The sequence below is a fragment of the Mytilus trossulus genome, chromosome 8, assembly GCF_036588685.1.
Source record: "Mytilus trossulus isolate FHL-02 chromosome 8, PNRI_Mtr1.1.1.hap1, whole genome shotgun sequence".
In the NCBI taxonomy this organism is placed as follows: Eukaryota; Metazoa; Mollusca; class Bivalvia; order Mytilida; family Mytilidae; genus Mytilus; species Mytilus trossulus.
Genome location: NC_086380.1, coordinates 43001894 through 43029383, shown reverse-complemented (window position 1 = coordinate 43029383; position 27490 = coordinate 43001894). Strand labels below are relative to the sequence as shown.

The following is a 27490-nucleotide window of genomic DNA, read 5'->3' as shown; positions in this document are numbered from 1 at the left end:
TAACAAAAATTTATAATATATTTTGTTCAGGGCTTCATAACTTATTGTTCCAAAGACATTGGACGTCTTATTTATAGAATCGTTTACTATATGCCTACAACATCAAGCCTTCTGTTGGCCATTACAACATAAAAAAGAGATCCGAATCATATGATTTGAAAAGAAAACCCTGAAACTATACTAAGGATTAAAAATAGTTCATGATGGATAATGAAAACGACGTAAAGGTCAATGAACCAAACCATTGACATGAGATAAGGGTGAATATTCCTATTATTTACAAAGATTGCATATTTTTACTATTCTTACTTCTGTTACTTGCGGCAAACACAAATTAGGTATAAATGCATGTATGGCTATATATTCTCACATTCGGCAGCATTAGAGACAAATATTAGCATACCTGCATCAAATTTTCAACTACTAACAAAATCTCTACTGACTCTTTTCCATTACTTTTGTAGGATTCAGTTGGATACTCTTTCAGTAAACCAGAGTTACCTATACATTCATTACAAAATGAGAATGCCCGAATAAATATTCGTATTCATATCGAAAGCTCATATGGTTTAAAAAGAAAACCCTAAAACTATACTAAGGATTAAAAATAGTTCATGATGGATAATGAAAACGACGTAAAGGTCAATGAACCAAACCATTGACATGAGATAAGGGTGAATATTCCTATTATTTACAAAGATTGCATATTTTTACTATTCTTACTTCTGTTACTTGCGGCAAACACAAATTAGGTATAAATGCATGTATGGCTATATATTCTCACATTCGGCAGCATTAGAGACAAATATTAGCATACCTGCATCAAATTTTCAACTACTAACAAAATCTCTACTGACTCTTTTCCATTACTTTTGTAGGATACAGTTGGATACTATTTCAGTAAACCAGAGTTACCTTTACACTCATTACAAAATGAGAATGCCCGAATAAATATTCGTATTCATATCGAAAGCTTTAAAAATAAACTAAAAAACGATTCATTAATTCAGAACGGTTATAATCAACCCACCGCCCTTTTCGGTTATACGACCACTTGTGGTGTCGATTAGAATTTTGAATACCTTTCTGCCTGAGTCTGGTTTGTTTTCTGCTGTTTCATATAGGCAGCTTTAAATTTATCACACCTGTAAAATACAAGTTTATTTGTTTTGAGATTGTGACATAGTGATGACTGCTGTACCCATATTTTTGGATTATTCCAATGCACGATCGATGTATTAATTGCAAGGAAGTTTTTGTAAAAAAACTGTTTCTATCGTGATAGCAAAACATGTAGTCTTGTATTTATAGTTGTTCAAGCTTCTGTATTTTCTTCTGACCATGATGTTATCGGTTTTGCTATTGATGGTATTTGACTACCACGAATGGTCCTTTACTTTTCAACTAAAATAATTGGTATCAACAACTTCATATGAGAAAGTTTAATCGTTTTGAGGAAAGTCTAAATGAATAGATGATATATTTTTTATTTGTGTATATTATAATGTCTATGCATTATAAATATTTAGTTGGAAATGTTTGAAACAAAATGTTTTCAGAGTAAAATGTGATGAATTCCCTTCGTTCGCATCGTACCATTTACCGTTAAGCATCGTAAAAATAAAACTTAGAATATTTCCCCAAAAGGTAGTCATTTTATCAATTTTCATACTTGGTGTGTTATTTATCATTCTGAACTACTTTTATAACTTGCAAGTACTCTGTTTATAAATTGACAGATAAAAACAAGTATTCAATTTACATTTCTGACAGGTTCTCCTTCTGTTTAACTTCCTCATCTAACTTCTTCTGTAAAGACGTTACCATCTTCTTCGTTTTTTCTGCAGGTAGTTGGAGAACTTTCCAGATTCTAAATTATTTAAAATAAGTACAATATAATTATCAATTCTTGGAATATACAAACTCACTGATATGGAAATGTGCGAAGTTTATATATATACCAGTATTTTGTTTATATATAATTCGTCTAACAGCCAAACAATGTTAGATTTGTTAATTTTCAGAGGCAAATTGTGTAATTCCCTGGCTAATATTCAAACTCATGATACTGAGAAATAGTGGCACCAAGTCGCTTTGCACTTTGCCCGGCGCGCTCGATCATTCGACCACATAGGCTCGACAAAAATCAAGCTTTCGGTGACCGGGTGTTACCATTTCTCGTCAATTTTTATCTAGCGTCGTAACACACTACATAATATATATGGCATGAAGATAGAATATTACAGATCAGTTTAATTATCTATTGTCGAGGATCTAACAAACTAATTTAGGACACAGTCATTGAAATAATTATATTATAAGTACGCCTGAACCAATGACATATATATATATAAATTGTTACATCTTGTGATGAATTTTATTTGGCAATCGCCAATGGCAGTCAGCAGGGTTAAAGAACATCAGTTGTTCGACCTGTTAGTCAAATGCGTTTTGTTTAAATATACTTTTTCACTTTTTTTTTTTTTTGGAAAATGTTGTTTGTGCTGTTTTTAGACCCTTCTCATGGTGGGTATGGTTGTCCTGCAAGAGAACGTACTGTGCTGGTGATTAGGTCCTGACGGGTGCTGGTGATCAATGAAAAAATGTAAACAAAGACAAAAATGATGATTTTTGACGTTTTCACTCATAAAAAATGGAAGAAAACAGTTGAGATTTTTCAATTTCGTTTCTTATGGGTTCATATATAAACCATTAAAAAAATGACCCTCTAAACTGTTTCAGTAAGCGTAACACAAAAAATGCTCATTTTCAGAAAATCTCGAACTGGGAAAATAAAACAAAAATGCTCATAGAGTCCGCTTTCTATACTGCAATCCACACGACAAAACAATTTTGTGAAAAAAACATTGCATTTTATTAAAATTTAGCATTTTCTCAATTTATTCATGCCCATATTCTGTGCTGGTGGGTCCTGTCATTGTGCTGGTGGGTCCTGATACGGTGCTGGTGTTTTTGGATAAGAAGTTCGTCATATTTGAAACAAATGTTACAAAATCAATAAAATTAGCCAGATAATTGTTGCCAACAGGATCTATGGCTCCTATTTTAGCTCTTTTGCATCCATTTGGCTGTTTAATATGTGTTTTCAAATGATCTGAACTTGTATTACATAATAACATAAAAGGGCAACATCTTTCGTCCAATATCAGATAACAATATATAGTATCAAAAATAAGTTAAAAATTCCACAATACTATATAATTCATTTTATGTGTCAATTTGTTCGAAAAAAGTCGAAAAGAAGAGACTTTTTTTAATGTCATGATTATATGTCGCTTTCTAGATCTATGCTTAGCATTTATTTCAGATGACATAGACTCCTCACCCTGATGACCCTGCTGCCTTTCTAACTTTATCCGTATACATATATTAATAGTTAAAAAAAAAGGCTGCATACAACACGTATTTTTGTATTTAACATGATTCGTTGTAACGAGAATATTTGTGGTGAATGGAAACTGTGAGGGTCACAATCTTAAATTGCTTATAAATGTTGATGGAACCAGTTTCGTTATCTGATCTGAATTTACAGGCCACAGGAGGGGTCATAAACCGTACACGAAAAGATAGAATATTGATATAAGTACTGAATATGCACCTTTGAACCCCCACCCCGGCTTGTTTTTTAGGAGCCTGGGGTGTCTAAAAATGGTCGATTACAGACAGCCGAGTACGCATTTTATTTTCCAGGCGTGTTATTGTTGATTGTTAAAGCCCTGAAAACGGATAGATGGAAACAAAAATGTTTGATATATCTGGCTTTAGATTCAGTTTTTTTTTAAATATAAATTAAGGCTACATTTTAATATAATAATTCTATGAATTCACCATATAAAAAAATGCAGAAAAAAAATGGGTGAAGTGAAATATCTTAGTAATGAGTCATTACTACAGAGATGGTGTGTTTGACACACAAAACTTAAAAGCTTAGTGATATTACCAATATTAAAATAAAAGTGTATTTTAGTTGAGTATTTTTTCCATTTACTCATTTTCAATTATAATCAAGGCACATTTTATTTTTATTCATGAAAAATATTTATATATAGAAAAGAAGGACACATTGTTCACTTCTTTATCAAAAATATTTATTTTGAATATTTATTTTAAAATCTTAATTTTATTAGTGTTCTCTATGTTATCTCGTTTTCATTCTCTGACATATTCTAGACTGCCCTTTCATAAAATAGTGTTTTTATTTAAGTGTTCTATCGAACTTTCGAAAAAAAAAAAACTGATAACCGCTTAGACAAAAAATATGTGTTGGAAAAATCTTACAGCAAGTGATTCTTAATAGCTATAAGATACATTTTTTTTTACAATACAACTTTTAAATCTTACCGGAAACTATTCCAAACTTTCACTGTAACCTCGCTCTAACTTATCCCCATCCCGCCCCCCCCCCCCCCCCAAAAAAAAACCCCACCAAACAAACAAACCCGCAATACTATTGTCATTCTCATAGTCAGCACTCAATGTTCACAAACAAATGTGTTTTAAGCTGCTAAAGACATGATTCAAACGCTCAGAAAGTCCTTTGTTCTATATTTTTGCTCTCCATTTTTATGCAAAACCTTTTACATTTTTATCTTATGGGTTATTGTTGAAGGTCGTACGATGACGTATGGTTGTTAACACATACTTCCTTTGATTTCTCATGGAAGTTTGTCCATTGACAACAAACATACCACATCATCTACTTTATATAAGTATTGTATAAATTACAACGTATTTTGGTGATTTTGCAAAATGATCGTAATCCCGAAAATCGTAAACATATTTTCTTATCTTAAAAGGGGGCAAGAAGGGTTCGATTAACAGGCCAATAAATAAGATTACAGTAGGTTTAAAAAAAAAATAAAAAAATAGGGGTATTTTTTCTCTCATAATAACAGTAAACAGATTGACAACAATGTCAATTTCAAGAAAGCAGACAACAGCTAATAAGTCAATAACAGTACAGCATCAATGATCTTGAATATTTGCCACTTTTAACTAAAATATAAAAGCACAGAACCAGGACATAGGAGCACAGAACCAGGACCGTTTTTCTTATCACCAGCACAGCGTCAGGACAATTCCGTTTAACGAACTTGCACGACTTTTGCAATATAATATTGTTGTAATATACTTTGCATGGTACTTATGACACATCAGAGATAAATTAAGCAACAAAACAGTCGTTTTATTACCGTTCTGATACAATGTAAACAAACCCACCAGCACAGAATCAAGACCCACCACCACCCGTCAGGACCAAATCACCAGCACAGTACGTTCTCCCGCAGGACAACCATACCCACCGTGCTTCTACAACGAAATTTGTTTCACATGCACACGTAAAAAAAATTTTATCCGACGCAATCATAGGTTTGAACGTAGTTTTCAATTAAGACTATATACAACACGTCTAAACATCAACCCAACAATGTTAGATCTGTAAATTTGCTTTCGCAAATTTTTTGTTCTTCCCTCGCCGGGATTCGAACCCATGCTACTGTGCTATCGTGACACCAAATTGCCTGCACTGCAGCCGTCCCGCTAGACCACACGACCACCTGGGCTCTCAAATAAAAGAGCTTTCGCTGGCCGTGTGTTACCTTTCCACGTCAGTTTTAATCTAGCGGCGTACTACAGTACATGATAAATAAGGCAAGAAGATGTTATTGTTACAGATCAGCTAAATTATCTATAGTAAAGGATCCTACAAATTAATGTAAGATACAGTCACAGAAAATAATTATATTTATAAGTACGTGTACTGACTCGTCCGTAATTATTTCATGATGTATCCGAAAATTGACTAACATTTACTATCTTCTTCGTTACTTTCCCCTCTTTTGTAATTTCCCCATATTTACATGCTCACGTTGATGATTCAGCATCATTTATTGATATACCTGCCAGATTCCGGCACAGTGTAAGTTTATAGCATATTGACAATCTGAAGAACTGTTTATTGTAAACATATATAACATGTATTGTGTTTTGATGACGTATAAAACGTTGGGTAAATGACAATGATGACAAAATATGCCACGTCACTAGATTATTTGTTTTATTGTTTCACAACCGTTTGTTATTACTTGCAAACACATAGAGACAACATTTACACTATAAAAATGTTGTATAAACATTCAAATACCCTTTTTGGTAATTTTTGTATGATTGATAGCACCCCCCTCATTTCGATATTTTTAAAGTATGGAAAGCAATTCGTGTCATAATTTGCATACATAATTGTTTATACTTGTCGAGTTTTCAACACATTAAAAGCTATACACACTCAGTTTTGACTCACAGTTATGTTACCAAACTTGATATATTGTTAATACATGTACTTGTATTTTTTTATGTGAATGTATGGAACACAATTAGTGTCATAAGCCAACTTTGTATTTTTGTATGTTTTGGCAAATCTTTTTGATTGATAGGTTTTATATTGAGTTTTTATTTGTTCTTTCAGCTTTTTACCGTTTGATGTTCACGTTCAGTTTGGAGTTATACTTACCTGTCAACATTTGTAATCATTCATTGAGCACCAGCATACCTTTGTTATTCATGCTACATTGTGTTAATAGAGTGGATTATATGACAATAAATAAAACGGTTATCTTTAATGAAGTCCATTATTTAATGCCCGCAAAGAATAAATGGGAGTCATTACAGTACGTCTGAGTCAGTGACAACTCTACAACAGATGTATCCATCGGATCGCCATCAATGATGGTGATACATGGCTGTGTACATAATGTATATACAACTCGTCTAAACATCAACCCAACAATGTAAGATATGTAAATTTGCTTTCGCATATTTTAATTTTTCCCTCGCCGGGATTCGAACCCATGCTACTGTGATATCGTGAGACCAAATCGCCCGCACTGCAGCCGTCCCGCTAGACCACAAGACCACATGGGCTCTCAAATAAAAGAGCTTTCGCTGGCCGTGTGTTACCTTTCCACGTCAGTTTTAATCTAGCGGCGTACTACAGTACATGATATATAAGGCAAGAAGATGTTATTGCTACAGATCAGCTAAATTATCTATAGTAAAGGATCCTACAAATTAATGTAAGATACAGTCACAGAAAATAATTATATTTATAAGTACGTCTGAGTCAGTGACAACTCTACAACAGATGTATCCATCGGATCGCCATCAATGATGGTGATACATGGCTGTGTACATAATGTATATACAACTCGTCTAAACATCAACCCAACAATGTTAGATCTGTAAATTTGCTTTCGCAAATATTTGGTTCTTCCCTCGCCGGGATTCGAACCCATGCTACTGTGATATCTTGACACCAAATCGCCTGCACTGCAGCCGTCCCGCTAGACCACACACACATATATATATATATATATATATATATCAGTCTAAAGATTTGCACAACGGTACTGATATAAGGTGTTATTAAACGAAAATGTTGTTATAAAATCGTGTTGACAAATATTTCGGCTCAACAAATGGCCTTCTTCTTGTGTCACAAGTTTTAACAATACTGATACATAATGTATAAGGTGTGAAAATAGATCAGGTGATAATACAGGTATGTTTTGGTCGATTGATTTTAATCCTGAATATCATAATTTAAACAAAACACTTTAAATCAATATACGTGACTGTGTATATTAACAATAAAAATAAGTGAAAACAAAACTGTTAGTATTTCTTATTGATGCCGTTTGGGTGATGTACATTAAGTTCCTTTATCCAAAAGCTTTCCCGAACCTGTCGCTGTGCATCACTCCAGTGAAAGTTCTGTTCAATCACTAGAATTTTCATGCGGTTAAAGTCATCAAATTTGTGATCTGACTGTCTGAAGTGCTGAGAGACTGGAAGAAGTGGCTTCTTAGATATATCACTCCTATGGCCATTGAGGCGTTTGTGGAAAGGCTGCTTTGATTCACCAACATATTGGAGGCCACAAACCGAACATTCTAGTATGTAAATAACATTCATACTTTTGCAGGTAACATTGCAAAATATCTTATAAATATTTTCGGTTGCCTTACTGTGAAATGTTGACGAATGCTGCATCTGTAAACAGCATTTGCAGCGTTTTCTCCACACGAACGACATTCTCCAGGAGTACTTCTATTATCAGACACTTCAGCCCGCACTAGTAGGTTCCGTAGACTACTAGGTTGCCTAAAAGCTATCATTGGAGGCTCAGGGAAAATCTTGGACAGTTTGGAATTCTTTTCAACTGATTTCCAATGCTCACGAATGACACCAAAGCTGTTTTTGAGAGATGGGTGATAAGTTAGAACACATGGAGTCCTTTTGCTTTTCTTTTTAACTTTGTATTCCAATAGTTCACTCCTCGAAATTGACTCCGCTTTCTGAAAGCTTTTTTTGATATTTCTGTGTTTGTAGCCCCTTTTCTTCAAGCGAGTTTCAAGTTTACGCAGTTGTCTTTTAGTTGTTTCTGTGTTGTATATATACCACGTCTCCAAGTGTGACACGAAATTTATTAACTCGTGACGGTTAAATTTTCCAATTTCAAACCCGAGAGACGCTGAGCGTTTTAGATATTAAAAGTGTAACTGTCCGGAGTAAATAACATCGTGTTGCAGGAGATTTGGTGGTGGAATCTGTTTCTCTAATAATTTTTTGACGATAAACAGGCAATCGTTTTAAAATAATGCTTCTTTTACGAAAGATCTGCAAACAGGCGTGTTCTTTCTTTGACTTTTTGTAACGTCAGCAGGCCTGGTCACCTTGATAACAAATTCAGAAGAAAGCAAAAGAATCTGACGTCATAATCGGGTATCGACCAATCACGAACTGCGATCAAACGATCCACACGTTGATTGCAAAAAAGTAAACAAAAGTATAAATCGGTAAATAATAGAGAAATATTTGTATTAATGTATTTCGTGTATTGGTATGTTAAAACACAATCATCAACTGTATTTTTTTGTAACTTAAACATATTTGAGAAACAAAACAAACTAATTTGTATTATCAAACGGTAAGTTCTATTTCAGATTTAAAGTTGTGTGTTTGTTTTGTAAGAATGGAGCTAATTAAACATAGATTTGATACATTTAAGATTCGAACTGACAATTTAAAGTCGTTAATATCAAATGCGAAATGATTTCTATTTTACCAAAGTTGAGTTTAATGCGTGATGCTTTAAATTTTATGAGATACTCTCATCAAAGTAACGTATAAAGTAAGCTTTAGCAATGGGAATTATAATTACAGATCTAAATGTTTTAATAAGTATGCAAATAAATCGTATTTTCACCTCTCATTTTCTTCTGTGAGACTTTGGAGTAAGCCATTGAAGTCATTCAGTTGATCTTCTAGGTCTTTGAATGACTTGTATTTTTCTTGAATTCTAAATAAGAAAAATAATAGTAAATGATTAGGTAGAATAAGATCAATGTTTTACCTTTTTCACTTAAATGAATTACGATAGCACTGACAACAGTATTTCTGAAATACAACATTAAATTCGTTTAAATATGAGAAATGTTTATTTTCTAGCATAGATACACTGTTTGAAGATACCAGGCTTATAATATAGTACACCAGAGTCTGGATTCGTCTACCAGGGACTTTCCAAATTATAACAAAAGTACGAATTTGAAGAGCGTAGGGGCCAATCAATTCCGAATGATTATGATAAATCTAGCTTTAGTACATTATTTCTCAGGTGAAACTCCTTAATCTTTCGAAAAATTGTAAGTTTTATAACTGGTTTATTTATAATTATGACCATATCAATTCTAATCGAAACCAAATTACTTGGCAGGTGATACAATCGGCAAGAAAACCTCCACCAGCAGGGACATCTACCGATAGTCAATATACTGATCATAGATACTACACAGCTACTTTTGCATAGGTACTATTTCTGTTCTTAAAAATCTGTAGTACTGGAAATTTACTTGTAATATTTAGTACTATTTCTTAACTTTAAATTTATTGTAATATTTAGGTACTTGTATTTTCCAGTACTTGATTTGTACTCAAAATATTGGTACAAAAATGATACCAACAATGGTCACAGTATTCCATGTTTGAACATCATAACTTCATGAGATTTGAAAAAGACAAACGTTCAAAATGCTGAAAATGTAACCGTGCAACCAAAAATCTGTAGTACTTAAATTTCAAGTACAAATCAAGTACTGTAAAATACAGGTACTTAAATATTACAATAATTCGTAAGTAACACAATAGTACTAAATATTAAAAGTACATTTCCAGTACTACAGTTTTGTGGTACATAAATAGTACATACATAGTACCTATAGATGCAAAAGTAGCTGTGTAGGATTATTATTTGTACGCCAGACAATTGTTTCCTTTACCAAAAAAATCCTCTTGGACGATCCAAACAAAATGAATTTAGAGGGTCAAATAAAGTACAAAAGTGCAGCGGCTTAGGTCTCAAAATTTTGACAGGTTAACAAATTCATAAATAGTAATATGATCGAGTATGACAACAATATATTATAGGACGTCGGCTATGACACAAAACAGAGAGGGGATACCAAATGAATAATCAAATTCATAATCGGAAAAGAGAGCGTAAAATGCCTGGTTAGAATAAATGCTCCAATGCATGTTTATGGATATTGACCTAGATAATGGCATCCTGACTTTTATTGGTTTTATTGCAAAAGCCACCATCTGAAAAGTCTGTCACGAATATTATCGAAAATGAATTTTGCATATTGTTAATATACTTGACTTATATATTCAACATGTTCAATATTTGTATCTTGTAATTTTCAATTATATATTACCATGGAAGTAAAATGAAAATGAATAACTACGATGTATTAGCCTGCATTGATGACATGGAGAGTTCTATACTAAAATTATTGTCTCAGTGACAAGACCCCTTTAGTTACTATCTATGACACTGCGATTGTAAAATGGCATCTGGAATGTCTTATCCGTCACGTGATTTTATCGAGTACGGTAATTATTAAGTACCTGTTAAAATCCCTAGTAAAGTAATAACAATATGGCGCTTTAGCATATAAAACCTTCAAAAAGAAAACAAACGAAGTAAAATAAACTTGAAAACGGACCAGAATTGTTTTATCTATAACAATTAAACATGTGTACGTTTGTAATAATTTTGGCATAGTTATGCTTTTTACCTTTTGTTTTAAACTGCTTTGAATGTATTTTCCGAGTGAAAGCGGCTCCCGAGTAAAACCGATAATACCAATGAAGCGATCAGGTTTTAAACGATGTTAAACAAAATAAGGTAGACAGATCTAGACAAAGATTAATTTACTATTGAAATGTGCGGAGTTTACCGAGATTTATCATAAGATATTTACTTTCAAGTACTTAAGATTATGTCTTTGTAATAAATGTACATCATTGATAACATTATTACAGCTGAACAATTAAAATCTGGATAATATGTTCGTTAATCATACTAAACTCATAATCTACTTAAAAAAATCTTGTATTAATGTAACACGTAAGGCCACGTAACAGCAAATTGATAAAACAAACAAACAAAATGAGTTTGACGCTATCTTCCTTACCGCAAATGTATTTCATATGAATCAGTTTATTTATAATTCAAAGAATAGAAACCTTTTTAAATGTGAATATTTTAATTGACTGTTATACATAACAGACATGGATTATTCGTATTTAGGAAAAGGGAATCGAGTCATGTTATGTATATTCATCTTCTAAACATTCAGAAATGGCTTTAAATATTAAAATTGAACATAACCTATCGTGTTTCACCCATATCATTGTTGATTACAGTCGGTTTAAAACATCAATATCGAACAAGCATAAAGAAAAAAAATAGACTATAACATTGAACCAATGTCTCTATTCGGCAGTGTACGGCATTAACGAGCGAGCTATTCGGGTTACTTCGAATGTATATACGACAACAATAGATGTGTTCGTAATTTACCGTGAGCACGAAAATGACTGACAAATATCAGTGATTTGATTGATGACATGTCGAAAATCAGTTACCGTTCTACATTGTTAACTTATTAACTAGTAATCAGGAAATAGATAGTACCGCAGATGGAACGCTGGATCTGGCGTTGTTGTTATTCCTGTCAATATACTTTTCCATGGTCATACGTTGAAATATGAAATTAAGAAATGCCAGATACCAATAACTTATCTGAAACATTGAACCCATTATTCGCTCAAGCTCAATACATATTACGAAAAAAAAAGAAACCAGACAGAAATTTGTTCATCAAGAAGATAATTAAAGGTCGTCATATAAGAAAATCTTTTCATACATAAAAAAAATGCCTGTACCAAGCCTGAAATATAACAGTTGTTATCCATTCGTTTGATGTTTTTGAACTTTTTATTTTGCCATTTTATTATAGACTTTCCGTTTTGAATTTTCCTCGGAGTTCAGTATTTTAGTAATTTTACTTTTTTTTAATGAACAAATAAACAGAAATGTATAAACACACACAACACTAAAAATGTATGTCAGTGTCAGAAATCGGCCTGAGATTTATAAATAAAAATATCTTACTTGAGTTCAGTATGCTTTTGATTCACTTAATTCAGGAAAGGAAAAAATAATGTGTATTGCCTGGTCGTCAAATTGGGATATGGTCACATTTTTTAAAAAAACGGCAAAAAAGGGGAAAAAATATAAGTCATAATTTGACGATATTGTTCGAAAAATGCAGTTTAAAAACAAATGCATCTGCAATATAATATGAAATAAATCATTTGATAAACTATAGACTATCTAATTTTTGTTTCTGAAATAAAATTTAAAAAAAAGTGTTTAAAAATATCAATAAAACTGTATTAAAACATATCGCAAAACTGCTTTAAAGCGCATATTTACCATGTTTACAGCACAGTTAAAAATATATGTTATTTTTGTCTCCTGTTAGTTCGACGGTTATAAATGCATTATGATTTTATTGTCTTAAGCTCGCCAAACACGTCAAGTTCGAATATCATTAGCAAGGTTGGTTTTTTTTTTATTTTTTTTTAACTACCAATATCATCGCATACGGAACTTAAGTACACAACCATTTATTTCAGCTGGTAGAGTAATTCCCAAACCCCAAATGTTAATAATATACATATTTACATTGAATAACAGTGAGGCAAATTAAACTTTAAGTTGCCCCTTTGCTCAAATGTTCTTTTGCTATTAGTCAATGGTATCGTTTTTATCTTCATCTTCGTCATTCATTTGATCTTCGAGGTCGATGTCCTCTTCAGAATATATATTTTGGCAGGTATCACTACCCTGACATGGACAGAGATCAGTTCAAGACATCTGCTGCTCTCGGCAAATACATGACTTGCTACATATATATTTTCCCTTGCAAGAACATATTAAATCTTGCAGGAAATCGGACGTCATCAGGCCTAAAAAGAAGACTGAATCCGGGCCATCCATATTCATAAGGAAACAAAGGATTTGGGTGATCGAGATGTGAGTACATCCAAATTTTCGTTTGAAGACATGACCGCAAAACATGTTCTTTGAATCCAGGTTCGCTTGTTTGCAATCGCAACAAACTTGTGCTTTTCATATTGCAAGTTTAACACGTACCTTGTTTAAGTCAACAGGTGATGAAGCGAATTTGTATTTTGGTTCATAAAAGCCTGAAATAAGGTCTGCTGACAACGATGTGGAAAAATCAATTTTAAAAGGAGATTTTCTTATCAACCTGAATACAGTCTTTTTATCAAACCCAAATATAGCGGAAGTGGTATCACAACCAGTTAAAGCATGAACTGCAGGGAGAATGTAAGCTAGTAAAGGTGAAAGAGATTTACTTAAATCATGGATTGGTATGTACCTTCTACCGTCCCTAAGTGAATTAGTTGACCCCGTCAAAATCCACATTTGTTCAGAAGACACAAGAACCTTGAAATAATGAACACATAGCACAAGAACATCTGTATCGGAACACTGGACTATGATTCGTCCCCTTTTATTCAACTGCCGATAGATTTTATCAGAGTGTATAACATGAAGCAAGATTCTTGTGTCTGTTTCTTCGTGCGACCAGAAAAGGTCTGGGAGATCGATTACATGCTCATTGGAGAGTTGTCGCACTATTTCTGGATTGAAAAATGCACCGGCAAGAACTAAAGATTTATTTTCCTTTTGGAACATATCTGACAAATTGCTGCTCAGATAATCACCAAGGAAATTAATCTAAGCTTTTCTGTTTTTGTTGCTTGATAGAATTTTTTACCAGTCTGGAACAGTTCGGCCTTCATCGATTGATAAGTTTTTTGCGTAGTTTTTGTTGTCGATCGTCTATGTCGCTCTGCTGGTTGTATGGAATGTTTAGTGTCATAGCGATTGAAGACATCAACAACCTTGACTGTGAATTGGAAGCATGATTGTACCAGCATAATGTAAGATTTGGTCAAGTCTCCAAATGTGGACATCCTTTTAACATGTTTTTCATCCCTTTTCATTGCAGCTGGTTTTGCTTCATCGTGATATTGGTCATCAACCTGGACAAGACACGCACGTGCTCTCATTGCCGATGTTATCTGACTAAGCACATGCCTTGTAAGATTCCATCTTATCAATGAAGCCTTCTTCCTTGTTAAACCAACAATGCCTCTAACGTATCAACCTCACTCAAAAACGATTTAAACACATCATCTGGTCTTTGCCTTACAGCATCCATTAAGGTTGTAAAACCTCTATGAGTTGTCATACTGAAAGTCTTTTGTGTAATATTATGACATATTATACAGCGTTGCTAATTTATGGACATGCGACCGCGCTTCATTAGAGATGGCACACATTTCACAGAACTTGGACACTCATCCATGATGATTAATTATGATAATATTTAAGAATATACTATTCTACAAAATGCAGTATGTTGCTTACATATCGTTAGTAATGCTTAAAATGGTCTTTCGGTAACACATATACGAATATTTATTTAGTAATATGTTAAAACCCGACTTGTGTTTTGGCAACTCAAATGTTACCTGTGCATATTAGATACTCGTTTTAAATAAATTTTGTGCGTCTGAGATAAACACGATACAGATCCGAAATACCGTTTAATAATGCAGATTTTAGAGAAGTCGTCAAACATTTATTATCCATCATTGAACTTCGATGTGTGTTGCAATCTTTTCAAGGTATATGGCATTCATAAAAACAAAACATATGAGAGTTTAAATAAGTCCTTGACACTGACAATCTTAAAAAATATGATATTTTTTTTATAGTTAAGGGTTGGTCTGACAGATGCCTCTGAATTAATTAATTTTTCATAAAATCTTCTTTTTTTTTTTTTAGATTCGATGTCTTTTTAGAATGTAGTCAAAGCTATCTTAGATCCAAATGAATAATATATTTTCACCAATGCCAATATATTCAATGTTAAATGTCACCGTATAATCCAAAGCATTTCGACATGTCTGTGTTCTCGTGAGATTTGCAAGAAACGTGACCATAGTGAACTGTGACGACCACCCAAATCGTATGTTCTAGAAGTTTTTCTTTCAATTGATACCAAAATTAGCTGTGTGTTAGATAGGTGCATTAAAAACCTTAACGAGAGGCTTTTTCTCAAATCGGCGCTCGCCTATATAACAGTGAGCACTAATGATTCGTAAAGTACTAATTGTTTACATCTAAGCTGTCATTCCGTTAAAATACTAGCACTTCTTTCATTTCCTAAAATATGATGGCATAACGTCACTGATGAGTCATTTTTAACAAAAACACGCTTCTGATTTTTGTATTATGCTCATTTCATGAGTGAGTGTTTGTACTTTACAATCAGTTCATATAAAGCATGATAGCGTATTGTTTTAGGTCTTGATCGTGTAAATTATGCTCGATCGTTACCGACCATCTCCAAGATATGACTTTTCTTCCCGAACATCACCCACAGGTGGCATTGGAATTATAAAATGATAATTTCACTGTACGTAAGCCAGCAAATTTCTTTCTAATAAAACAATTGATCAGGCACAAAAAAACAGAAAAATGCAATTGTGAAGGGCGATGTTGGTGCCATTGGATTTACCGAAGATCCAGTTTAGACAAATGGATGGTAGCTTGACCAGGAGTCAGTATACTAGAAGGTGAATTTGAAAGATCTTGTCGTTTGGGTCATTTGATAACAGACGAACAACCTAATGAAGACTCTACGAAAACACAAAACGATGTCTTTAACAGCTTTGAAGACTTTGTAAAGTGATGAACGAGTTTGGAAATTCATTTCATGAAGAGTCGTCAGATTTGTAAAAAAAATTCTCCATTTAGGAAATTGTTGAACAGGTAAGACATGTAAATAAACTCCAAGATATTGGTCCAAACAATACGAAGATCTTTTGAAGCAAATGCAAATGAAGGAAAACCTGCTTTTTTATAACCAAATTAAAAATAACAACTTCTTATTTTGGCCGCAATATGAAACTGGAAACGTCTTTGTCAAAAACAAAGCTAGAGAACCTTAAAAGTGATTGCGATATCTTTCCCAGACTTTTCAGTTCTTTTCACAGTGGACAGTTTTACTTGGAATATTTCTTTTATCAATAAGAACCAAACGTCTCCTCCGTCTTTATCTCAGGATGTTTCTTGAAAAAGTGGTATTAAATTGCTGCAAATAGGTTGAATTGAAATATTCTGTGATTTTCTGATCCGGACGCATTTATCGTTGGTTGGGCAGCAATGGTTAATTAATTCCCGGTCACAAAGTTGGTCAAAAATATTTGATGATTATGCAAATGATGTAATACTGCTTTACATAAAATCTTGCATCGATAAGTATTCAAGAGTAGACATTGTATTTGATGTGTACTAAATGAATAAGTTAAAGGCTGTGACAAGACAAAAGCAAGGTTTTTGTGCCAGATGGAAATGTGTTGGTTCTGGTAGAACACCAAGGTTTTTGAGTAGTGTTCTCTGTGAAGATGACAACGAAACGAAATTGTTTAAGTGTCTTGCTGACAAAATTGCTTCTTAAGAGACCTATAAAAATATGTATGTTACTCATGGTGAAAATATTCTTTGCAATTTCAATAAGGATACTTCCTATCTACCCCTTGTAATCATGAAGAAGCAGATACACGAATGTTTGTCCATGTTCGGCATGATTATGAAAAGTGTTGTAAAATGTAATTTTAGTTCATTCTGACACAGATGTAATAGTATCAAGAATTACAGCAATCGCAAAACTAGGTAGAACACATTATTGATAGGTTATGGAAGGAATAAAGACTTTTGATGGCGTCCTGTTCGTGACATATTAAATGCGTTTGGTCCTTGTGTAGTTGCTCTTCCTTTCCTCTATGCATTTAGTGGATGTGACACTTTGTCGAATTGTCGTAGGAAAGAGAAGAGGTCGGCTTGGCTAACAATGGAAGGTTTTTCAGATGTAAAGGACGTTTTTGTTGGCTTAAGTATGAAGCGAGGCACGATATGAATTGTTTGCCAGGAAGAAGTGGCATTGTGATGCAATTCCGTCTATGAGAGGTTCTTTTCCAGAGCACATCAAAAGAGAATTAGATCAAGAAGGAGTTGTTTGGGCTAAGCCTGATTCATGTATTCGACAGGTATATATACCAAGTCATGAACACTGGGGTTGGATGAAAGAAAGAATCAATGACAGTTGGAACCCGAAATGGACTTCTGTAACTGCCGTTGCATCCTCGTGTCAGGAACTTTTGAAATGCAGAGGCAAAACTCCAGCTGTGTTGGTAACTGTAAATGCTACCGTTCTGGCCTTCCTTGTACGGGTTGTTTAGGCAACTGTCAGATAATTATAAGATAAGCAACCTGTCTTTCTAACCAAACTTGGCATTCAAACTTATCACTTGGTAAGTTGATGGAAATTATAAAAACATTTTCTACGTATTTGTCTCCATTTTGGAACCGGAAATCACTATTTTTCTTCATTTATGTGTTGTTTTGTCGTACTTAGGACCTGTTTTTAACGCTTTATCATAACTTACATTGGATTATACCTATAACACATCTTTCAAGGATTTACATCCCTTGTGAAGTTGCTTGAAAGTATAAAAATTGAAAGTTTTTACTTTTTTGCCAACATTGGATTTTACATATAACACACCTTTCAAAGGATTAACAAATTATTGCCAATTTGTAAAGACGCCATTTCCAAAACGTGTGGTGGCCATCTTGAAAAATTGACTTTTTTTTCTGGCCAGCAGCGGATTTTTTATAAGTATCATTTAGTCAACCTTTATACCAAATTTCATGCTTGTAACTATGTCCATAATATCTCCCACTATTACTAAAAAATTAATGTCTTTAATGTAAAATAATACCAAATGGACAATCAACATCTCATACCATGAATCAAATAAACTTAAACCATGAACAAAATAAATTTAAAGTCCAAGAGACCAACAATAGTCCACAAAACACAGCACAGCATGCAAAATGATCACTGCCTGAAACAGCGAATGATCCTATAATGTGAAGAAGGGTATTCAACTTTTTCATTTTTTTATTTCACAACTGCTTATAGTTTTTTACATACACAATGACCGCCATTTGTTTTTTAAAAGCTTATGTTGAAAATACTCAGAGGATATTTTATTCAAATAATTAAAGAAATTAAACGTCTAAACACATTAAATATGTCTAGCACGATTTTAAACTAAATAAGAAGCAGCAGCATTATACATTTATTTAGTTCGTTTTCATCCCACTTTTAGACAACCAAGTGTTTCTAAACAAAGTTACGTGTTTCAATGTTGCCTACGATTTAGTCGCAAGTTTAGTTGCATTTAAACATGATTACAAAAAGTAAATAAGTTTGACTTCGTTAAAACATGGTTTTACCTCAATTAGCTCGTTTATATTCTTTTCGAACTTAAAATATCCCTTCTTTTATTATTGAAAATCATTCTCCTCTCTTATATTGACAATTAGCGATGTGCTATCTTAACATAGAATAACAAAATGATCGGTATTTGCAGATGACAGATTTTTGGGCAACTGCAAACACTTCAATAAAAGGCTTATTTATGTTAAATAATTAATAATTGCTTCTTAAAATCACAAAAAAATATTCCTTTACCTTAAACATATACATTTATTAAATTTTTTAGTATACAAATATCGATCTCACAAGATATATTTTGCTTTTGAACAATTTTTCAATTTTTGAGGATTTGTATTAAATTTCAAGTTCGGGAAATATTGCGCATCTAACCTCTTATTTTTTGTTTCATTTGGAAATTATGTATCATGTTATATAAAGTTCATATGATCTTTTGGAAAATTTTATGGTACAAGAATTTGAAAATGGCTTTTTTGTTTAGTTATCGCAAACATTGGAATGTTCATTCAAGAACCTTTGACTTTGATTTAACAGAAAATGCACCGTACGACTTTTTTTACGACCGGGCAAAACAAAATGTGCAGATTATTAGCTTTCGAATGATATACAATACAGCCGTGTGTTAGGTGGGTGCATTAAAGTTGTTAACTAAGCGTCTTTTTTTTAAATAAGTTACTCACCTATATATAGTGTGCATAAGTTAGTTGTATCAACCAGAGAGTCATACGTTAGATAAACAAACATTAACCTTGAAACTTATCTGTTAGAAAATGTGATAGAAATCATGTTTTTCAACAGACGTATGCCTCTATTATATTTTGAAGATTTTACCTGTCATTTTCATCCTTTAGATTTTTTATTGTTCCGTTCGCTTCTTTTAATCGACTCTCTGTGTCCTTTGATGGAATTCTATTTAAATATAGTAATTCAATAAAATTTCAAAAGATGGATATAATATTAAAAATGCACAATAAAATAAAACAAAGATTGTCCTGACTATAAAGAAAGAAAAACACAAATTAAAAACAAATTGAATGTTGATCTCTGAAAGTTGCTTTGGTTTAAGCGTCTTTAACATTGAACATTCTTACTTGTGTCAAAGTACCTCATCAGAATACTTTAGCTGTATTTGGCAAAACTTTTAGAAATTTTTGCCCTCAATGCCTTTTTAAAAAAAAAATCGGATTCGAGCGTCACTGATGGGTCTTTTGTAGACGAAACGCGCGTCCGGCGTAAAAACAAAATTTTATCTTCTAGATATACTATCTACCCTCATGCTTATATGGCAGAGCTTACAAGAAATGATATGTATGTCCTTTGGGTTGACATTCTCTGGTCTCCTATCAGTTTCTGTTTATAGCGTTCCCCGTACGTTAAAGAAGGTAAGCACACAACACGACGTAATACAATGACTATAAATCAGTTTTTAAAAGTGCTCACATATTTGTGGACATGATCAACTGTTTCAGTTTATAAGAACTTGAAGGTGGTACTTAAAGCTTTTCTTTTGCTCTTTAATTGGAGTATGTAAAGATTTGGCATATGTTTTATATTCCTTCCTTATTCATGTTATTTTCAAAACTGTATCTAATATTTATTTGCAATTATAAACTTTTGTGTTGTAAATTATAATCATGAAATCGAATTGCGAGATATTTTCATGCCACAGCTAAACCTCACATGTATGAAGTCACATACATTATATTATATTGACTATTATATTGACTGTGTGAACAAAGAAAACAAACATTATGCAACAATGTCAAAGATAAGGGTACAACAGTCAACATTTTTTTCTAATCTTAATCACTATAAAAAGAAACAAATATGTCAACAACAAACACCAAATTTTGTATTTACGCCAGACGCGCGTTATGTCCACAAAAGACTCATTAGTGACGCTTTTGACCTTTTTTTTAGAAAAATGGCAAGACGTCCATCGACATACCCCTGGTCCATCAACTTTTTGCTCAGACACTGGTGACGTTTTACATAGTCTGAGTGGAAGCTGCAAGCTCTTGAATACCGAATAAGTTGTATATTCCATATGGAGGTGAAGTTGGTATATCTATAATACTAAAATAACGAGGTCAAATTTGTCAGTTGTCATCGGGTTAAAAAAGTACAAAACAAAGAATTCAACTTTACATATAGCTAATATAGGATAATAGTGTTGATTAAAAATAACATCACACCAGACCCTTTTGTTTTCCACATAATTAATATTGCCAATAATTAACAAGTTCCAGGTCGAATCCGATATTGATACCAATAGTATATTCACCTGTTACCTATTACCATATCTCTACGTTCCGCATCTGACAGTCACACCTCCACACGGTGTATTTAGGATTTTGCTATAAATACGGGTCATAATCACAGGGTTGACACTACTAAATTTAGTAACAATAACCATTGTTATGTTAAATTGTTCCCTTTTGTAATATTTTAATCAGTAAGACTTTCTAAGATGACCATACGAATACTACTAATCTGGACTTGAAATAAGGCGTATAGGTACAGTTTTCAATTTGTTAGCGGGCATGACGTGAAACAGCGAATCAAAGAATTCAACTGTATTTATAACTCATATAGGACAATGCTGTTGATTGAAAAATACTCCATTCCATGACCTTTTGTTTTACAAATAATTATTATTACCAATAATTAATAAACTCCAGGTCGACGGGTTCAAACCTGAGATTACTATACTGTGTTAAAGTAATCTCAGTTCAAACAGAAAGATTTTCAAAGCAGATAAAACTGTGCAACTTATAATCGGCATGACTTTATCAGATGACAACACCAATACTAATAAAAAGCTAACGCATAGTTATATAATTTAATTCAGTCACGGACCCGAGATATCACGGGTGTGTTCTAGTTGCTACTAAGTTTGGGGAAAATTGATAATTTCAAAAGTAGAGTTGTCTCGTTTGTCATAGATTCTGATACTGAGATGACCGTGTATGTCAAATTATCGGTATATAAAAAAGAAGATGTGGTATGATTGCCAATGAGACAACTATCCATATATGTCTAAAAATGAGGCAGATGAAGCTGTGTCTGTTGATATCTTAATTTCAAGTTCTGGGGGATATATCAATAGAATCTAATCAAACAAGTTGTGTTTTTTTTATGAAAAGAACCTCATCAACATATCTGAGAGTGAAATTTTAAATGGCCTTGTGTCTTTGATCTTCTTGTTTTTGATAAGTGTCTAAAGGAACTCCGATTCATATGAAAATAAGAAGAGGTCGGCAAGGAAAGGCCCACATTTCGTTCCCATAAGAATGACAAATAAGAATGTAAGGACTGGACTGTACCAAATTTGAAAAAATGACAGTTATTTTCTGTTCTTTTGATGGGTTAGAGTGTTTTGAGTATGCTTGGGTGCGGGAATTTCTCGCTACATTGAAGACCTGTTGGTGACCTTCTGCTGTTGTGTGTTTTTTTTTATTTTGGTCGGGTTGTTGTCTCTTTGACACATTCCCCATTTCCATTCTCAATTTTATTTTTTACAGAGTTTGTCTTTAGTGCCGTGTGGAGGCAGTAGAGTGCCTCCCCGTGCTACAGGTTTATGCTCTTATAATATACTAGATTATGGAGTGTGTGTCCGAGCGAGAACTGCTCTAGTTCATTACTTTAGGAATGTTTATCAAAAAGTAGTATTTCAATATTCAGCCCCATTCTACAAATTGGTCAGCCATCAGTCATACCCTGATATACACTATCTTTTTCGGGTAATTAATACTGATAGCGTTCGACATTTTCAGCCGAACAAATTTATCACTTTTACTTAACTTAATTATTGTATGCTGGTTCATATTCTGGACGCCAATCTTTGCTCCTTTATTATGTAATTCACTAACAAAACAATTATGAAACTAAGAAACGGAAAAATACTAAATACTAAACTTGTTCAAAGGGTATCTACACGTCTCAATTTTCAAAATCGGTTATCTAAAAATACTACCATCGCTAACATTTTTAACAATAAAAATCGTGGTTACCCTTCTATCGATAAGTGTCATGCCAAAAAATGACTTACATGTCCCCGTCTTTCCACCAAAAATACGGTAAGGTCCACGTTTAATGGTCGCACATTTTCTTTAAATTTTGAAACTGATATTACTTGAAAAACAAACAGTATTATTTATTTACTCACATGAAACAAACCGGGATGTGGTATTCAGTACGTAGGAGAAACTGGAAGATATTTATCAAAACGCACTCAAGAACATCTGTATCGTTTTAAAAGACCTAATAAATTCAAAAGTATCATTTACCAACACCTTAAGAAGCACAACCATCCTTTTAAATATTTAGCAGTTCAACCTTTAGAAGTAGTAAATAAGCAGCCTGGTGAATCGCATTCAAAGTTTGTACGATCACGGAAAATAATTGAATTAAATTGGATTAAAAAATTACAGACAGTTTACCCTCTCGGTCTAAATGATAATATCATGGGAATTGGTAATATATCTAGAACCAATTCCGTTAACATTTTGGATATTGTTTCTAAAACTGTTCGTAAAAACCGTTCTCACGGTTGTAGAACAAATCGCAATCAAAGAAAATTTAGGGCCAATCATACCAATATTTCGGACCTAATTTCTATTTCAAAAAACAACGGCAGACATTATCTGTTAACAAAACTCTGTTCGTTACCGGTTAATAAGTTAAATAAAATTTTGGAGGATTGCAACACAATTTCATATAGCAGTCCTAAGTATGAAATTGTTCAAATTATTATGGCATATTGTTATTCTAAATTATTTCCCAAAATTGATCGCCCTGAAGATCATAAAAAACATTTTATTAAAATTAAGTATGTCAATAAAGGCTTTGATTTTGTAAATATTGCCGGTATATTTAACGACCATTCTGTTAAAGAACAAATTCCTGGATATTTTGACAATAATGAGCTACCTCTTATTTGTTATATTTACAAGAAATCTACCCGGAAATTTGTGTTTAATTATAGTCAATTGTGTAAAGATGTTAATATCAGTGAAAATACACCTACTTCATGTAACTGCAGTAATTCCGAATATATTTATGGACCCATTTCCCATGTTATAACAGGAGATCTTAACATCGTTCAAGACCGAGAGTTAAAATCATTTCTCAGTAAAGGACCTAAATATCGTCCCCCGTCAATTATTAATTGGAATGAGTGTCGTAATATCATCCACGACTCACTCCATACTTACTGTATGAAATGGATAAAACGGGAAAAAGCTGACAAAAAAATCTTTGGACTCTTTTTTTAATTCAGTAATGAAGATAGTTGATATACGTATTCAACATTTTAAAGAACATTTTACTATTAACAATAACCACAATAAACCTATTTCTCGTATCAAACATAAACTAAAAGAACTAGCCAAGGAATTTGTTTTTGTCCCGGCCGATAAAGCTGCTAATAATATTATTATTGTTTGACGTAAATTTTACATCGAGGTTCTGAAAAAGGAAATCACCAATTCACCAACATTCCAACTGACTCCATTTTCAGAAAACGAAATCTGTAACAAACATAAACTTTTAGCCACCGCTTTACAAGCAGAGCCAAATACAATGAAAGTTCCAACTATGTATTGGCTTCCGAAGCTACACAAAACCCCTTACAAATATAGATTTATTTCGTCTTCAAGCCATTGTTCAACTACTAAATTGTCTATTATTCTTACCAGCACACTTGGTACAATTAAAAACCTTATAATAAATTGTTCAAATAACCCCTTCGAAAATAGTGGAATAAATTACTTTTGGAGTGTCAAGAACTCGTTGGAAGTACTTGATAAATTGCATGCTTATATTGGTGATTTTGAATCTGTTCAAAGTTTTGATTTGTCTACCCTGTATACCACATTGCCTCACATTCTCATTAAGAAAAAATTCACACACCTAATTAAATGGGCATTCAAAAAATCAGAATGTGAATATATATGTTCAAACTCTTTTAGGTCATTTTTTAGTAGCAATAAACAAAAAAACTATGTTAATTGGACATGCTTTGATACTATATATGCCCTTGAATTTTTACTAGATAACATTTTTGTTCGCTTTGGGGATTCCGTATATCGTCAGATTATCGGAATTCCAATGGGGACTAACTGTGCACCACTTATTGTGGACCTCTTTTTGTATTGTTACGAGTTACAATTTATGACAAAAATAAGCAAAGACCCATCAAAACAACATCTGATAAACAAATTTAATAATACTTTTAGATATTTGGATGATATTTTGGCTCTCAATAATGACGACTTCAGTATGTATATTAATGAAATTTATCCTGGTGAACTCACTTTAAATAAAGCTAATACTAACAATGACCACTGCCCTTTCCTCGATCTTGATATCTATATCACTAACGGAAAGCTGAATACTAAAATTTATGATAAAAGGGATGATTTTTCATTTCCTATCGTTAATTATCCGTTTTTAGATGGTGACGTTCCCTTGTCACCATCTTACGGTGTTTATATATCTCAACTTGTACGATTCGTTCGTGTATGTAACAATGTTTTAGATTTTAACGAGAGAAATTTATGTATTACTGAAAAATTATTACACCAGGGTTTTCGATATCACAGACTAGTCAAAACATTTACTAAATTTTATCATCGGTATAAAGACATCATTCGTAAATATAGCTCAACATGCAGACTTTTTATACGTTCAGGTATTTCACATCCAATTTTTTATGGAAATATTCTTTATAAAGCACAAAGGTGTCAGTATTCACCTCATAAACTTACAAAACCTTTGAATAGACTTATTAAGAAGGGATATAATTACGATACTGTTGTCAAGTCATTAAAGATTGCATATTTTGGCGTTAATATTGAGTCACTGATAAGGTCTTTGCGTCGGAACTAAACACATTTATTCTAAAAACAGTTGTTGGCATGACACGGGTTATGTTCTTCTCATATATGTTATGATGGTATGATACTAAACCCCTTACGGGAAGGATTGTGCCTGATGTTCATATGATGAAATCATAATCTTTCAGTCAGTTTAATTGAAGTCTGGAGCTGGCATGTCAGTTAACTGCTAGTAGTCTGTTGTTATTTATGTATTATTGTCATTTTGTTTATTTTCTTTGGTTACATCTTCTGACATCAGACTCTGACTTCTCTTGAACTGAATTTTAATGTGCGTATTGTTATGCTTTTACTTTTCTACACTGGTTAGAGGTATAGGGGGAGGGTTGAGATCTCACAAACATGTTTAACCCCGCCGCATTTTTGCGCCTGTCCCAAGTCAGGAGCCTCTGGCCTTTGTTAGTCTTGTATTATTTAAATTTTAGTTTCTTGTGTACAATTTGGAAATTAGTATGGCGTTCATTATCACTGAACTAGTATATATTTGTTTAGGGGCCAGCTGAAGGACGCCTCCGGGTGCGGGAATTTCTCGCTACATTGAAGACCTGTTGGTGACCTTCTGCTGTTGTGTGTTTTTTTTATTTTGGTCGGGTTGTTGTCTCTTTGACACATTCCCCATTTCCATTCTCAATTTTATTATTGACAAGGAAAGTTTCGACTTGAAATTTCTTTTGAGTTTGGTTTATTTGTTATTTTATTTTTTACAACATCTAAGCCAGCCTACAGTTGCGTTAATGCTTTGATTTGTTTTCGGTTAGGGATATAGCTTTTGAAAAGGTTTGGTATTGACTGTTATGCTTCCAAATTCTGTTTCAGGAGTAATTTCTAACGTTGCCCACATGTAAAACAGTATTTTTACCTTAGAGTGATTTCATTTGCAATTGTTGATAAAATTGCGCTTCTGTCAAAAGATTTCAATCGTTTTTCAGATTGAACTGACGGCATTCCCTTCAGATTTTCCATATCATCTTGTAACCACATAAATCGCGTCACGAATGATCCATCATGCTTTTCTTTCTTAAGTTCTGTTAATGTTTTAATGAAAGTCTTATATCCGTTTTCTGTCATCTCGACTTGCTGGAGTTCTGAATTACCTATATTATCTAGTTTAATGAGATGTGTTTTTGTTGTCGCTAAATATTTGTCGGCTACACCTTTTACAATATTCTGAACATCATCAATTGAACCTGTTAAATCTCGCTCTATAAGATTGAAAGCCTCTGAAAGGGTTTTCTTCTGATTTTGTATACAAGTTTTAAGGTTAAATAACATTTCCATTTCTCCTTTTACTTTCAATTCCGTTTTTGAAAGGTCCATGCGATAGCCGTGAGCCATCGTTTTAATACTTTTGACATCATGACTTTTGTGTTCATCGATAACACACTCTGCACAAATCAAAGAGTTGCAGTTTAAACAAAAACAACGATTTTCCTGATCATGTGTTATGCACTTGAGTTTCTCTGCATAGTTTATGCAGGTTACATCTCGATTATCCACAATTGTGTGTTGTTTATTTGCAGAAAATTTATCGTGGATTGGTCGGCAGATCTCACATAGTTCTTGATTACATTCATAACATAGTAATTTACTATTATTTTCCCAACAGACTGTACACTTCTTTGACACTACTTGAGCCATCTTCAAACAAGCTACTAGGAAGTCAAATCATTCTATTCGGAACTCTTTTCACTGTACGATATCTTAATACATTAATATATACTTGAACTGATTCCGGGTCGATAGTAACTTGTG

At 33.1% G+C, this 27490-nt stretch overlaps 1 protein-coding gene across 1 annotated transcript in view; it reads right to left on the bottom strand.

Annotated features, from left to right (window-relative positions):
- Positions 1–27073, bottom strand: part of LOC134727687 (uncharacterized) — a 31678-nt gene extending 4605 nt beyond the window's left edge. The window contains exons 1-5 of the mRNA XM_063592069.1: positions 26598–27073; positions 9287–9379; positions 8041–8271; positions 1763–1870; positions 1083–1145 (exon numbers count right to left, since the gene is read on the bottom strand). Of these exons, the coding sequence (XP_063448139.1) occupies positions 1083–1145; positions 1763–1870; positions 8041–8271; positions 9287–9379; positions 26598–27073 (971 nt within the window). The remainder of the gene's footprint in view (positions 1–1082; positions 1146–1762; positions 1871–8040; positions 8272–9286; positions 9380–26597) is intronic.
- Between the last annotated feature and the right edge of the window lie 417 nt (positions 27074–27490).